At 38.9% G+C, this 15539-nt stretch overlaps 1 protein-coding gene across 1 annotated transcript in view; it reads right to left on the reverse strand.

Annotated features, from left to right (window-relative positions):
- Positions 1-15539, reverse strand: part of LOC144472458 (discoidin domain-containing receptor 2) — a 267709-nt gene that overhangs the window by 58797 nt on the left and 193373 nt on the right. The window contains exon 8 of the mRNA XM_078185567.1: positions 2691-2898. Within this exon, the coding sequence (XP_078041693.1) occupies positions 2691-2898 (208 nt within the window). The remainder of the gene's footprint in view (positions 1-2690; positions 2899-15539) is intronic.

A 15539-nucleotide genomic window follows, 5' to 3' on the forward strand; every position in this document is an offset into this window, starting at 1 on the left:
TCATAATCACGGCCTCTAAAAACGGAAGTAAATAAGGGCGATACAAAAAGCAAAAATGTTCTGGTCCTATTAAGGAAAATATTAAAGGGTTAATGAAGCAGCTTAGTATTTCTCATTATTACTTACATCGCATTACATAGTGATTGAGAATAAAACTTTATTTTCGGTTTACCTTCCTATAAATATAAAAAGAAATGCATATGAAGAACTAATTGTATATTCTAAACAATATCCAATGATATCGCGCAGGAAGACCACATGACCGTGTAAGCATTAAAAATCTTTTTAAATTAACCACTATTGACGTCTGTAAGACCTCTACTAAACGTATTCAGCTGATAACATTATTATCAGGAATTATTTCTACCCAATCGAACTTAAACCGCTTCATTATTAATGCAAATAAGAACAATTGATTCCGATCTTTTATTCACTACCTTCACGTCAATAATGACAATAAAATCCATAATAATGGCTACGTAAGTAGTTTCAATGGGAGTAGTAGTCATGGTTGAATAACGAGGGAACAACGTCAGGGTCTAATAAAATTTGTGCAGCATTGTAAAACAAGGTTGACAGCACCGAAGTGTTATGAAGGATTTCTGAATGCCGGCCGGGTTGAACAGTACTTCTGATTCCGATCGATTAGTTCCGGGAGAGTGCGCAAATATTTCGCCGTAGCGCAGATCAACCGGTTCGTATTAAAATCAAAGAGCTCCTTCCGTTTCCATGGATCCCGGCGGCTCCTGGTATCGCTCCTATTATAAATCCTCTTTATTCGGGACCGAGAGTGGGGAGGGCGGGGGGGGGGGGGGGGCGCAGGCAGGAGATCTTCCGTAAATACGGGTAAACTCGACATAAGGAAACGATTTCCATTTGAATCGGACGGAACTTATATTCAGCGAGGAGGATCGAGGACAATCCTCGGGACGGCGATGTGCTCCGCGATTTTATATATCACCGTTGATAAAGCGCTTTCCCTTGTCTAACGTTCGCGATGTTATTTCTCCTTCCATCGACGACGAGAGATCCGGACAAGTTCAATTCCATTGAAACAGAGCATTACCCTCGTATCGAGGCACTCCGGTCGCGTGGAAAGGAAACACGAAGCGTTCATGAAGAGACAAAAAAAAAATAGAAGAAGCATGAGAACCGGAGAAAAACCAGGTGAAAATAGTTCGGGCTCGATTCGAGCGACCCAAAAGCGGATCCTTTGTTTTGCCCGTGTTGCGTGCGACTTAATCGAAAACGTCCGACTGACAGATATATAATAAGCCGTTGTCAATTACCCTGTATCAATTTATAGGAGCGGGATTTCGGGTTTATTTTCCGGTGATTGACAGTCGGTAGCCGAGCTGTCGGAATCGTGCGGAGGGGCGAGCGAGAGGTCGCAGTTGAAAAGAGGGTGTGCAGCTGGAATCAGTCGGACCGGTCACGTCAAATCGTGTACGAAAGGCGAGGAATTGCAAAAAGACATATATATATGCCCGTCCCAGAACGATTTTGCGTCACATGCAGACATTTTTCGTTCTAAGTTTCAACCGTGGCTAGGCGCGTCCAGCCAATTCGTTAGCTGGTCCTCTTAGTCTCGTGAAACTATGTTGATACGCTGATAGATGAATTTATTCGTCGCAGACAACTAGTTTGAGAATACTGGCGTGGTTAATTTACCATTTTTATGTTTCATTAAGTAAATACTTAATTAATATTAGAGATTATTGAATCGGCCGTGTCGAATGAGGTTAGATGTATTATGGATTTCTAAATTACACCTGCAAAATTAACTCAATGTTGAACTGTATAAAACAGTTCTCATTTTTAATTTGCACTTGGAGAATAAAAATCGTATTTATCTTCATTCTTATTTTAATTTTTCATAAGTAATCATATAAAGAATGTCCTAGGTTTATTAAGACAAACGGTATCATCATATTCTATCAGCGAAGGTGAGAAAGAAATGTCATAAAAATAGACTCAATAGTACTTTATGAAAATATTATAAGAAAAGTATGAGATAACAAATTGTGTTTTGTTCAATGCAGAACTCTGTATTTACTTATCCAAGCTGCCATAATGTCATAACATTATTTATCTTTATTTAGCATTATCTACATAATATATGTAGATAAATATTATCAACCAGTCCATTATTATTTAATATTTTTCTTTAATCTTTTTAATGAAACATACTTGAGCCAATATTTGCATTATACTGTCTTCTTATTTTCGCCCTTAAAATATGCTGATACATTTAGTCAAAAATCTCAGACGCCCTGAATATGACCTGTATAATTTACCAATATCGATCAACATTTTTTTCTTCTCATCCATAGCTACATAATTTTGTAATGACATACCATTTAAAATATAATAAACGTGTCTCTATCGCGATAATACCTTGTACCGAATTTAATATACGCTTGACCACCCTATTCTCGATTTTCCGTAATGCGTGAAGACTTTAGGCGTCGCGAATGCGACTAACACGAAACTTTTGACCGGGAGTGTATGTTCGCTTTATCGTTCTCTGCTTCAGACTGCCGTGTTGGAACGGTTCGACAAAGATTGTGCAGTATATCATGCAAGAATTACACGTTCCGCGTATCCAGCCTTTCTTTGGGAAAGAATCCAATATATTCTTGTCGACCGGCTCGTAGCTTGAATAAAAACGATCGGTCCCGCTTACTCACCGGAGTCAAAGGTCACCTCGCTGATCATGATCCACCTGTCCGAGAAGTGGAGTCTCAGCTTGACGTATTTACCGACCCGATGATGAAGCTTGATGGTAATGTTCCGTGATGTCTCAAATATTTTATCCTCCATGTAAGTGTACGTGATCGGCTCGCCCGTGTAGTATTTTCCACCGATGCTGAATAGTATGTCGACTTGCGAAAATACCTGCAACACATGATCGAGCGTTGTTTTAGTTAACCTTACACCCGGCAACATTAGTGTCCAACGCTAACGTAATCGTCGCTGGATTTCCGAGATACCATCGCGGTACACGTGTAAAGAGAAACTGTACTATTCGTAGACAAATGGCTGTAAATTTGCAGTTATCAACCAAAATGATTCGCAGGATACGAGCAATTATATTATTTATAATTTAGTCGGATGTAATTAATTAAGCTCACCTGCATTAATTGTACAAAACCGGAGTTTAACCCTTTGCACTATCGCTCCTTTCATGATGTGACGATTAGCACTTATTCGTATTTAATGATTTTCGTAAAAGGACCAGACAATTTTTGTTTCCTGTATTGTCTTTATTTACCTCCGTTTCTGTACTTTGATAACAGAAGAATTTTATTTTCACATCGATGTAGAAGAAATTAATAATATTCATATTTCGTGTAGAGTTTGCATAAAATTTTCTCCACGAATCTGACTCGTTATTATAGTGCAAGGGGTTAAAAAATATATTTTTCCATCTAATAGATCTATTAAAGCGAAAATAGTGTGACAACAGAGATTCTCTTAGATTCTCAATATCATTCAAATTGTTTGGACAATTATGAACAAACAGCAAAAGTTGTATCATATTTAGAAATGAAATTAGAAACGAAATTATTTAGCGAAATTATATAGTAAGGAGCCGAGATTAAAAGGTAATAATTTAATGCAGAAACTATTGTATCTAATACATGTTTACTCATTACGACTATAATCGAAATAAATGATCGCTATTTGGTACTAAGCAGATTCGACAATAAATAAACAAATTTAAAAAGAAGGATCTTAAATTCTATTGTCTGCTTTATGTTGTACTTCCTCATTTTTGTCATGAACGCATAAAATTCGCAACTTAACGACTACTGATTAATGATTAATTACCGAGCTTCAAGAAACACGGTGGAAAAGCTGAACCGTGTTTCTGAATTTCTTTAGAATGAAACGTTACTGTTGATATATAAATAGCGCTGGAAGACTGATAAAAGAATCATAGCGTGATAAATGAACGTTACGGATGGCTTGGCGCGGAGGTGGGAGAAAAACAGAGTTAAATTCTACTCGCGATAGCTTCTAAGATCAAGAATTTGCATATTATGATAAAAAGGAGGGAAATAAATATCCATTCTTATTATACTTGTGGCAAGCCGGGGAGATTGATCACGGTTGCCTTAAAACACATTGGAAAACCTAAATAAGCTCGCCCCGTAGATGAAATAAAACAGACATAGACGAAGCATGACGTTGATGGATAGGGCCGATTTGAAAGCCAGCCTCGTCGAAGAAGATTTCGGAATATTGTAAAATCCGAAGGTGCGAGAGAGGACCGTAGTTATGTGATTGCACCGGGTCTTGTAAAAGTTTCACTGATCAAAAACAGGGGTCATATTTGCCCCCTCTCGGCCTAGAAACTATATTGGGTCTAGGTGACCGAAGCCCGGTGACTTCTATTGTGTGAGCGTATAAAAATGCATGTTTCGCTGCGCTCGAGGCTCATTTTGGCAGTATGTTGTTCAGCGTGATCTTCACCTTCTAATAAAGTTCTTTGTAAGACTCCGTTTGCGGCTTATTCCGTTTAAAAACTCTAACCGTCCAGCGGGGAAGACCATGGAGTCTCGAGAGATCCTTTTCCATCGGATCGCTGACATTAACCAAGATTTATTTAGACTGTAAAATGATTACGTTCGTACATTGTCGCAGTTTGCGCATTTCCTATTACCAATCCCCAATCGTCTCTGCGGTTATAAATGCACCGAATTGAGGTTTTACAGAAATAATTCTGGGCCACGCTTGAATCGATACGAATCTTCTTAGCTCCAGAGACAACGATGCGCGAACGTCAAATATATAAGTCACGGATAACATAAATGACATCTGTCTAGAAGTTAATAATGCAGATAATATTGGAAACCAAAATTGCCAATATTGAGCTAATGACGCAGGGCGCAGCCTAAATCCTGTTTACGCAACGTTTGCATAGCAGCGTAAACGATTCGGTGGATCTACAAAGAGAGAGGCAGGGTGTCATTGATTCAGTGAAACACGCGTCGATTTTATCAGGTACGCTCAAACGCATAGAAATTCTGTAGTATTCGACTGAAATCCCACAAATTTCACGATGTTCAAATGTTTCAGAGAATGAGATATAATTTAAACAAATATTCCTTTGTACAATGAATAAAGTTCAAAATGCTTTCAATTAGATTGCTTAATGTCTTATATTGTATATAGCACTTACAATGATAGTTCCTTTCATTAGGAAATCAGTGACGACAATTATTGTGAAAAAACAATACAATAAAAACAACATGACCTTGGTCATGGTGACCTTGATATCTCTAAAAAAAAAGACAAAAAAGCAAAATTCTTTTGTAGCATCGTGTCAGCCCCATTGTACCATGAAACTTTGTCCTTACCATATTTTATGTATCTTTAAAGATGTATATTGTATATTCATTGCATAGAACGCAGTTTATTAATTATTAATCGATCGAACTGTTCTGCACATTTACTTGAAAACTAGCGTTCACGACTTTTAACATCCTCTAAAACCATCAAACATTTAAAGAGCTCCGTCCCTGCGCCTCTGATCCATCAATTTAAATATACTCGACGCGACGTTCGCGAGTTTGTTGAACAAGTTCCCCCGAATCTGGACTTGCCAATAAAATTACCGAAGTAACGATTCAATCGAATATAGCCTGCGCGAAGTTCCAAGTGGCCAGGTATCCAAACAGGTATCCGTCGGGTGTCCCTATCGCTTTAAGTAGTTCCAGTCTAGATTCTTGGAGTTCAAGCCGGTATAACGATGGCACGACGGTTTCTATTGGAATCTAAGAGATCTATGCGCGTCGTTAGTGCTAGACCCCGGGAAATCAATACATACCGCGAGCACTGAGATGCCTATTCGGTGTCCATTAAGCGGAGATTAATTATATCGAATCCGTCGATGCGCCTTAAACGTTCAACGATCCAATGACTCACAGATCAAACGACCGTGCGCGACGCGACAATCCTGTTCCATTTAAACGAACAAGGGAACCGGCTCCACCGAACCAAAAAGAAATAAGCGCGACGATCTGAACGAGTAGTCGCACACCCCCAATTCCGTCAAACAATGCAAAGATCTCCTTTGCAGATCCGGCGGTCGGCTATCAAATTATCCGGCGAAAGAAAACTTCCCCTCGTGGAGCGAGACACGGGTCGAGAGTCGATAACGTCATTGTGACAACCGCAGAGTAACATCTGGAGCAGATCTGGAGCGGGTCTGGCGGCGCCGGGTCGGCCTTCAAAAGATTTCGTTATCGTAACTCGCGTCATGTAAATCCAATTACGAAAGATTCGTCCCGAGCCCGCCGGGACTCGGAAACGATATCCCGGTGACGGGCGAGGCGTTTATCCGATGATATGGGTATTGATGTCCTGGTGCATTTGTCAGTGTGTGGGTGGTGGGTCGTCATAAAACTCGTTTGCTTCTCCCTCGTTTCTCCGCGTGTCGATAGCGACAGTCCGCTCGGCGGGGCATATTCAATCGAAGCCCGGGGACAGGTGTGCCGCGAGAAAGTGTGCGTTCGTAACACGGACGCGCGCGCGCGCGCCCGCGCGAACCGCGCGTAGAAAAACCGTGCGGAGTGCCCACCAGGAATCAGACACGGCGGAACGGAACCGTTCTGCTTATCCGATATAATATACCTGATGAAGCGCAATAACTGATCTGGAAGTAAATCCCCCCTTTTTTTTACCCCCCCGGCACGGTTCAACGGAGAGAAATGGATACTTTCGGGGCGGAGCCGCGCTGCGAACGAGACGTTTTTATTTTCTCCCTCTGAGCATAGTTTCACCGCAACGTCGCCGTGGCAGTCCCGGCGCAAATAGATCCTTGCTCCCCTCAAAGAGCAACGTTACTTCGTTCCATCGGGCAACGAGACGCAACCAGCCCCGGCCGCGCGTGCAAACGTTTTAAAAAGTTTCGCGTTATTTCACGTCGCCGCGCCGTTTTCATACCGACGCATCGCCGCACCCGTTCTTTCGCGCCGATTACCTTCGCGCCGGTTTACCCTTTCAATCGCGACCCTGTATACAGAAACGAGGCAATTAGCAACGTCGTCGTGTGCCGCTTTAAGCGCGACGCCGTTAATCACTATCTTCGCAGCCCTCGTTTAAAAACTCATGGCTCGCGTGACTCGAGCCGATCCAATTGGAAATCGGTTTAAAATTAAAACCACCCCGATACTTCGCGGGATAAGAATGTCTTTATTCCGTGGTACGTTCTTTACTGCGCTCTTCTCTTTGAAATACCGATAGGGAAACTGGGGCGCCCTCGTATGTATATCTGAAGTATAATTACAGCCTTGAAATCAGACATCGAAATTACATTGATTCTCGGACGATAACTTTATTATAGTTAGATTATGTAAGGAAAAGTAATCTCGATTATTTGCGTTAAACCCTTTGCAGTTGTATAAAGTTTGTACATAAGTGTTATGCTGGTCATCATTTTTTCGTTAAACAAATAGTGATACGTAATATGCAAGATTAAGTAGGAAAAACAAAATTTATTTATTCTTTTCCACAGTTTAAATATATGTAAGGCTATTACATGTTTGAATTTTATGTAAAAATAAAATGAAGAGTAATTAAATAGCTTCGGTGGCTGAGAGTAGACATACGACCGCAAAGGGTTAATAAACCTATATAATAATTAAATTGTATTTCGCTCGTGGCTGTACATTTGACTTTAAGGGTGAAATCAACCACAGTTTCACTGAGTGAGCTTCGAGTCGATTGAAGTTATAAAAGAGAATTTGCAGAAGTTGAAGTATTGCTATACTTAAAAGTTGGAAAGATATGGAGGATGCGTTCGCGTATATGTATTAATTCAATAAATGAAAGATTTCAATATCAACCATAAAATATCGGCATAAAAGATCGACCTTTTAAAGGCATTTCAAAAACAACAAAATTAATTTTGACGGACGTAGAAGTGGTTCATTATTTTATTTAAAAATTCTGGTTACTTTTTATAAACAATGTATATGTAGACAGCACACACTCGATTTTTTTTTCAACCATGCGAATGGCTCCATCTCAGTGTTAGGTGACAAGATAAATTTTGATGATTAAATAAACAACTTCCATTTTATTTACAAGTTCTGATTTGATTTTTACTGATTTTTATTTACAAGTACTTATTTTACATAAAGTATCTATCAATAATGGAATATGATCGCGTTGATATCGGTTAGCGTGGTATCTTCGGTCTCATTTCGGTTATTAAAGGCGGCAAGCATTATGCCGGTCGGACAGGACCGTCCTGTTCCTGTCGGCGGACAGACGGCGAAAGGCTTCGTCCTATCAAGGGGAATTGGAATGAAGGCCGGCGGAAAGAGCATCGGTAAATAAAATCGACGCAGAAGCAACCAAACCGGCGAAGAACCGGTGCATCGCTGCCGGATGCAATCACGGGAATTTATGCACTTTGACGAACTGCCGGGTCAGAGGACGCGGCTCGCTGCTGCGTAGTTATGCGAGCGACGAAAAGTATTTGCACACCGCCGGAAACGCTGCGCGGGATCTTATCAGACATAACCGTGACCCGTCTCGGTCCCGTTTCTTCTCCCGGCCCTGCTCTGCTAAGCAAATTGACTCGCAGACGTCCCGGTCGTTACGTTTATTACATTGCCATGCCGAGCATGCGACGGGGTATACATACAGGGAAATTACAAAGTGATCTTGTTAGTTATACACGCGAATGTGCACAGTCGAGGGGCCTTCTTTCCACGATTTTCCTTTGTAAGTGAACCGAGGGTGAGCTGACAACGGTACCGATGGCGTCGAACATGTATATTAACGCATTCGCGTCGGGCTATTTTTCCTTGAATTTTCATATAAATCGGGCTATTTTAGCAATGGAACGCTTCTCGCAAAACGAGAATTCTCGTTTCCCGACGCGAATGTGTTGACACATATTCGTTCGCATGATGAGATTCCGTTATTTCGCAAACAATTGCCAATAGCCAAATGGAAAAAGTTCATTTGTATATTACAGAAAATAATTGATTCTTGTTCTTCTAATTCTAAATAAATTAAATTCTAATTTTTACCAAACAGAGATCATTCCAATGAAGAACTGATTTCTGTTTCAGTTACGTCGCATAACGTTGCAAATTTTAAAATAAAACAAAGTAAAAGCGTAGTATTCGGTATTGCGGATAGAAGAATTTTTTTCAAAGTTTAAACGCTTGATTGTTGGGATATTATATAACTTCAGAAAGCAGAAAAGAAGAAATTAAAAATTTATATATAAAGACAAATTTATTTTATGTTATTTTCTAAAATTCCACTGAAAAATATACGACGTTGTTTTTACAAAGACATATCGATTCTACAGATAGTGTCAAAAAATACATTTTGTGAATGAAGGTGCAAAAAATTACCGGATGGATATGTGTTAATGTACTAAATACTCACGAGTACTAGGGAGAAGTAAGATCAAATTCTTGAAGATTTTATGAACATTATATAAACATTGTTCGAACCAATCAGGGAAACATGATCATTTGGATATTAGAGTAATTATTTTCTCGAAGTAGGAAATTATATATACATTGATTTGTACGATGAACTATGTCGAGTGTACAGTGACTGCTATTAATATTCTGACATATTTTAAACCGTAATAACTTTTTCAAAACTGGACTAAACTATTCGAATTCGTTTTAGATGATAGAGGCACTGGTATAGTACACAATGGCTAAACTATTTTATTACAATTTGCTATTACTTGGAATGACGAAACAAAATATGAAACTTTTGTTCTTTAATTCTTTTTCATCTGAACCTATAATGATATCTGAGCGTAATATGAGGTTTGACTCTTTGCGGTTGAGAGGCGACTCTAAGGCGCCGCTAAAAATTATCAACCACGTTTCAAAATAATTTTTAACAAATTTACTTTTATTCAAAAATTTATTAAGAACTGTTAACTCTTGCATGAGTCGCAAAATTTAATTCCATAATGTATAAAATGCACCGAGTTATATCAAATGGAAACACTCTAAGACTGGAAAAATATTTTGGATTTCCAGTTAAAATGGTTCCGACTGCAAATGGGTTAAAAAATACATTTTGTAGATCTCGGTAAATTATATATATGCTGAAAAATTTCTCTGGATCGGTTTCGTGAAGGTTATGTCATGCTAAGTACAACCGTTGAGTAGTTTTAAAAACTACAAATTTCGAACATTTATTGGTGAAAACTGATTGATTTCCACTAACCCACACATGTTAACGGCTTCGCAGAAGTAGAGTAAACATGTTTCCCTTATTGGCAAAAATGAACTTTTTCTATTATTCCTAATATCTAGGAAATAAGGTATTACGGTCTCTTCCTAACCTCCATTTTGTTTTTACTCCAGACTTTTGATTATTATTGGCTAAGTCACGTGATTATGATCCCCTTTGCTCTTCGCGTCAATTAGTTTATTGGTCTTCCTGTTCACCAATAGAAGTTCCGAGAGGTTATACACAATTGGTGACTAGGGGTGTCAAGACAAGGGGAGTGCCATTTTTTCAGCAACGAACAGTAGAAATAATCTGATCCGCTATCGAAACCCTAAGTGGACATAAATATGTGAACGCGAAGGGCAGGAGAACATTAAGTACAAAGGGTCAGGATGGCAAGCACACAAACGCTGCCAGCGGACTATAAACGACGGTCGATTCTTTGACGTGGCGGTCGCTGCGGAACCGTGTTGTCGGTGGTCTCTCGGTGGCCTCTTGGTAGCCCGGGCTTGGAAACAGAAGCAGCCGAACGCGTCCGATCGTCCACCGAATTCCCTTCCGCGCGGGCAGATTTTCTATACAGAGTGACCCCCGACGCGAGTTCATAAACCGGAACCCTCGCACAATGGCAGCGGTAAGGCTCTCTCGCCCGTGGGCGCATCTTTGATATCCAAATAACATTTTCCCCTTCGACGAAAGCAGCCCAGCGAGACAGGCCGGCTACAGGCGATAATACACTGCGATACGAGACGCAGAGCACAGCCCTCGCCGCGTTTTGCTCGCCGCTGCCAAAAGGGGCGGCTCCTCGGCCACCGGATAAAAAGGAAACGCCGTCTTGAGAGATGAGACGAAATTAGCCACGAGGAGCTGTGAAAGGAGCCGAGAATCGTCAAGTTCGTAATTACTCTTCCTTTCGGGACCTTGAAAATGGAATCCCTCCGGCTTCTTTCCTTTCTTCTATTTTTTTTTTTTTCGAAAACTTTTCCCCGGAAACAACTAACCCTGGCTGAGAGGATTTAATTAAACGGATTAACATAATCGCTGCAGGAATTTTTCCCGAGTGTTGTTGCAGCTGCACGTGTCTCACGGTTGATTATATTCTTAAGAGATACACTGACTCTTATTAATATGCGGATATTTTTTAATACGTAATAAACGTTTGAAAACGTGGACCGAATTGAATTTTTTGTTAGGTGATAGAATGTCTAGTATACTAGACAATGACTGTTTAGTCTATTACTTTAGTTGTTACTATTATTAATTTTTCTATTATTTCGAGCGACAAAACAAATTAACAAACTCATGTTTTCAAACTTCTTTTATCTAAGCCTAAATGAAAATTTAAAATATGTTTAGTTAATGCAAAGTAAAGTTACAAGCGTTAAAAGATTTTACATACGGCAGATTTCCTGCACGTATTTGTCGAAAGTGTCATAAATCGGGACTTCTGTGAACATTAATTGTTTACAACTCATACATCAAGTAATTTCGACGATATTTTCAACGTAAATACATGGTACGGCGATCTACAAAAATCATGTTTCAAATTCTCGCTATAGGTTCAATTAAAAATCTAAAAAATGAAATTATTTATTCCCTTTTTTTTTCATTCCAAGTAATAGTAAAATAGTAATAAAATAACGTAATTAGAATGTTATTGCGTTGTAAAAGTTGTTCAAATATGAATGAGAGTCACTGTGCGTCACGAAAACGATAAATGCTGAATAAATAATAATGCAAAATCTGCTCGCGGTTCAGCTTTATATAATTTATTAATTACAAATGTATTATAATGAAACTCTGGAGAATGCTCTTGGGAGAGACGGGCTATAATTATTTCATTATGTAAATTCATATTTTCGTTGCCACGTAGCATTCCTTCCATAACAATTCTACAACTGTTTATTTTAGACATCTGTATGATGGAAATGTTAGGTTTTAAAATTAATTTTCATGTTAATTTATCACATATTCTTCATTTCATTAAGATCCGCAAAACGAAAGAATGTTGGAAAGTAATTGATTTCGTACAACTTTACCTTTTAATATTAATTAATTCCTTAATATTAATAATTCAATATGAATTAATTCAGTAATATTAATAATTCAATAATACATAAGTTATTTTACTCTAAAATTGTGAAGTAATCATATATGAAAATCGAGCTTATTGAAACTTACTGAAAATTTTTCCTTCTACAAATTTCATCCTTGACGACTTGTTAATATCTACAACTCCTTTTACACTGCGTCGATTAGCACTAATTTCTTCTTAATATTTTCCTTAATATGGCCAGATCATTTTTGTTTTTTGTATTGTCTTCATTTATTGCCGTTTCTAGACTTTGATAAGTTCGATTTAATTTCGATGTACAAGAAATGAATAATATTCATATTTGTCAGATGTCGCATGATATCTTTATCACGAGTCTGATTCTTTATTATAACGCAAGGGCTTAATAAGAGATTTCATTACGTCTTTGTCTCTTTTACAGATACCGAAAGTTACCATTCCCACGTCACTTTGCACGGTAGCCCTGCATCCGACGTTTCCGATGCTCCTGTCCTGTCACCGACCACGGAAAAAAACATTCGTTGCGTTTGTTAGGAAAACCTCTGTGACCGGCGAATCGAAGCGGAAACGCTCTTTTCGTCGATCGTCCGCGCCGCGTTCGTGTTTGCGTTTCGCGGTGAACGCGTTTCCCTACCGGCCGACATTTTTTTCACCCGGATTCCCGATCCCCGTATTAATTGGCTCGTAAAAAAACCGTCGGTTACCTGGCAAACTCGCCGAAATGTCGCGATGATTTTCCGCTACCCACTGAACCCCTTTCGCCTCTGTTTTCCGCGCGCACCGCCAACAATCCGAAGGATAAAAAAAAATGTCGTCGGCTTTATTGCGATCGCGCGAGATCGCCGATGCGAAAACTCAGATTCTTCGCAGACTCTTCCCATCAATGCAGACTGAATTAGTTTAATTAAAAGCTGACATTTGTATAAATGTTCCGATATCGGCGCTGTTGAATTTCAACAAATAGGTTTAATACAAAAATCGATCTAATAAATATTTTGGTATTTATGGCACCCTAATCAGTTTTTACGCCTAATGAACAGAAGAATCGATCTGTGTAAAGAAGATTTGCATTTCTATTCAAAGAAATTATGCAATTGTTAATTGCACATCCACTGCTGTATTTAACAAAAATTTTAAAGGCTTACAGATGTATTGCTCTTCGAGCCATTTATCTTTCTACTTTGGCATTTTTTCATAAATGCATTAATAACGGAATTATGACTTGAAACAATTGCGTGGGACCACCCCGTATAGACCGCGAGTCAGTCTTGTGTCATAAATAAATTCTTAATAATTGAGGGCTCGTTGTATTGATTCACGTATAACTCCCTCAAACTTATAAATCCTTTGAACCGATGCGATGACAAAAGAGTCGATCGTATTTAAAATAAATTCAAAATTTCAGAAACATTAATATGTTATTCTCCCTCGTATTTTCAAATAATTGTTCACCGAGCAAAAGCGACGCGGTATGCAATGTTATGTCTACGTTGCGTGGTTGGATGTTCGATCTGTGGTGTCTGCGTTGATGAAGCTATCAGGATGGGTTAGGGTGTCCATGTTTGCGTTTAAATTCATTATGAAAACAGTAACCCTGCGAGCGTGTAACGCTTTGCTCGGTCTTAAAAGGTACACAGACTTCTACGAATTAATAGAGCTCGAGGTGTATGCCAGAAATAATATGAAGTGCTAATGTTATTGAAATTATTCGCATATTATTTTAGATTTGAATCGAGACGCAAGGTCACAGATTTGTAAACAATAGCTCTCTATATAATATTAACCCTTTGCGGTCGTATGTCTACTCTCAGCCACCAAAGAAATTTATTTATTTTTTTGTCATCCACTTTATTTTTACATGAAATTAACACATATTATTGTGTTACATATGTCTAAACATTAAGACGGAGTTAATCAATTTTGTTTTTCCTCCCTTTATTTTCCACTGAAAGAAAATTAATTACGACCAGCATGACTTATGTATTTTCATACGACCGCAAAAGGTTAAATATAATCAATATCATTTCGAAGAAGAAAAATCAACAAATTACGTAACTTCCCACGAAGTTTTCATAATTTAATTAACATGTTGCCTGTAGCGAATGAACCCCTATAATTTCTAAAAAATCGAAGAAATATAATCAATAAAGTTTAAAGTACAAATTACAGAATTATAGTGAGTGATGTTTGATAATTATAAAATTGTATTTCTTTGAATATATTCCAACAAAGTTATATGAAGTCTACCAAAAATTTATGTCCGATAATGTCATTTTATTTGCAACATGTATTCCTCAAAAATGATATTCATAAATCGCCATCACGCTGGCAACAGGGAATAAGTTAAGATTATATTAAATTATTATAATAATACAATAAATATTAGGTGCATACAAAATTCATTATTTTCGTTCTTTTTAAGAACAGATAGGATTTTCTGGTAAACCAAATATTTAAAAAATTAATACATAATTCGCGTCACCCGTATGCGACCGACGCGGGACGCAATGTCTTAACAATAGAATAAAAGGCGAGAAAGCCGTGATATTAAATGGTTCGGTATTTCCTACGCAGAACATGTTTTCGATGATTGCAACGTGCATCGTATTCGGAGAACTTCGCGATGACGAATCAAACTAAACTAGACCTCCCGCGTTAAGCTTATAAGCACCGGCAAACATGCCAGTACAAAGTTTCGTTCATGCCAGAACAAACCATTAATGAATAATAATTGCAGTGATTATTGAATTTTCCGGCGGACATGAGTAAGCGGTCTTTGTTTACCATTGTACCGTATAACGGCGCACAATTCCGCCATATTGATTGGACGCCGGGTTTGCCCCTCCGTTTGAAGCACGAACGGAACGGCCCGGAGAAACGCTTTTATCCGAATCAAAATTCGGGGGCTCTCGTTTATGGTACTGTTCAATAATCGTCCATGCATATTTCACCGCACGCGCCGGCAAATCTTTAAATGCACTATACCGCGGAGCGAAACACTCGCGCGAGTTTAAAGCGGATTTGATACGAGCACGGGGCAGGATACAAGCGCGGGTCCGGCCGGGGCAGCGTTATTGGCGCTTCAAGCATTCACGTTATCGTGCTGGCCGACGCCGTTGTTGTTAATATGCCTGCATAAATATTTCCCCTGCTATAAAAGAAAAATAATAACACCCGCTGCGGAAACCTCTGGCTCCCCCGGCGCTTTTACGCTGACCAGCTACGTCTGCGG

This window comes from Augochlora pura, chromosome 7, assembly GCF_028453695.1.
Source record: "Augochlora pura isolate Apur16 chromosome 7, APUR_v2.2.1, whole genome shotgun sequence".
NCBI classification, from domain to species: Eukaryota; Metazoa; Arthropoda; class Insecta; order Hymenoptera; family Halictidae; genus Augochlora; species Augochlora pura.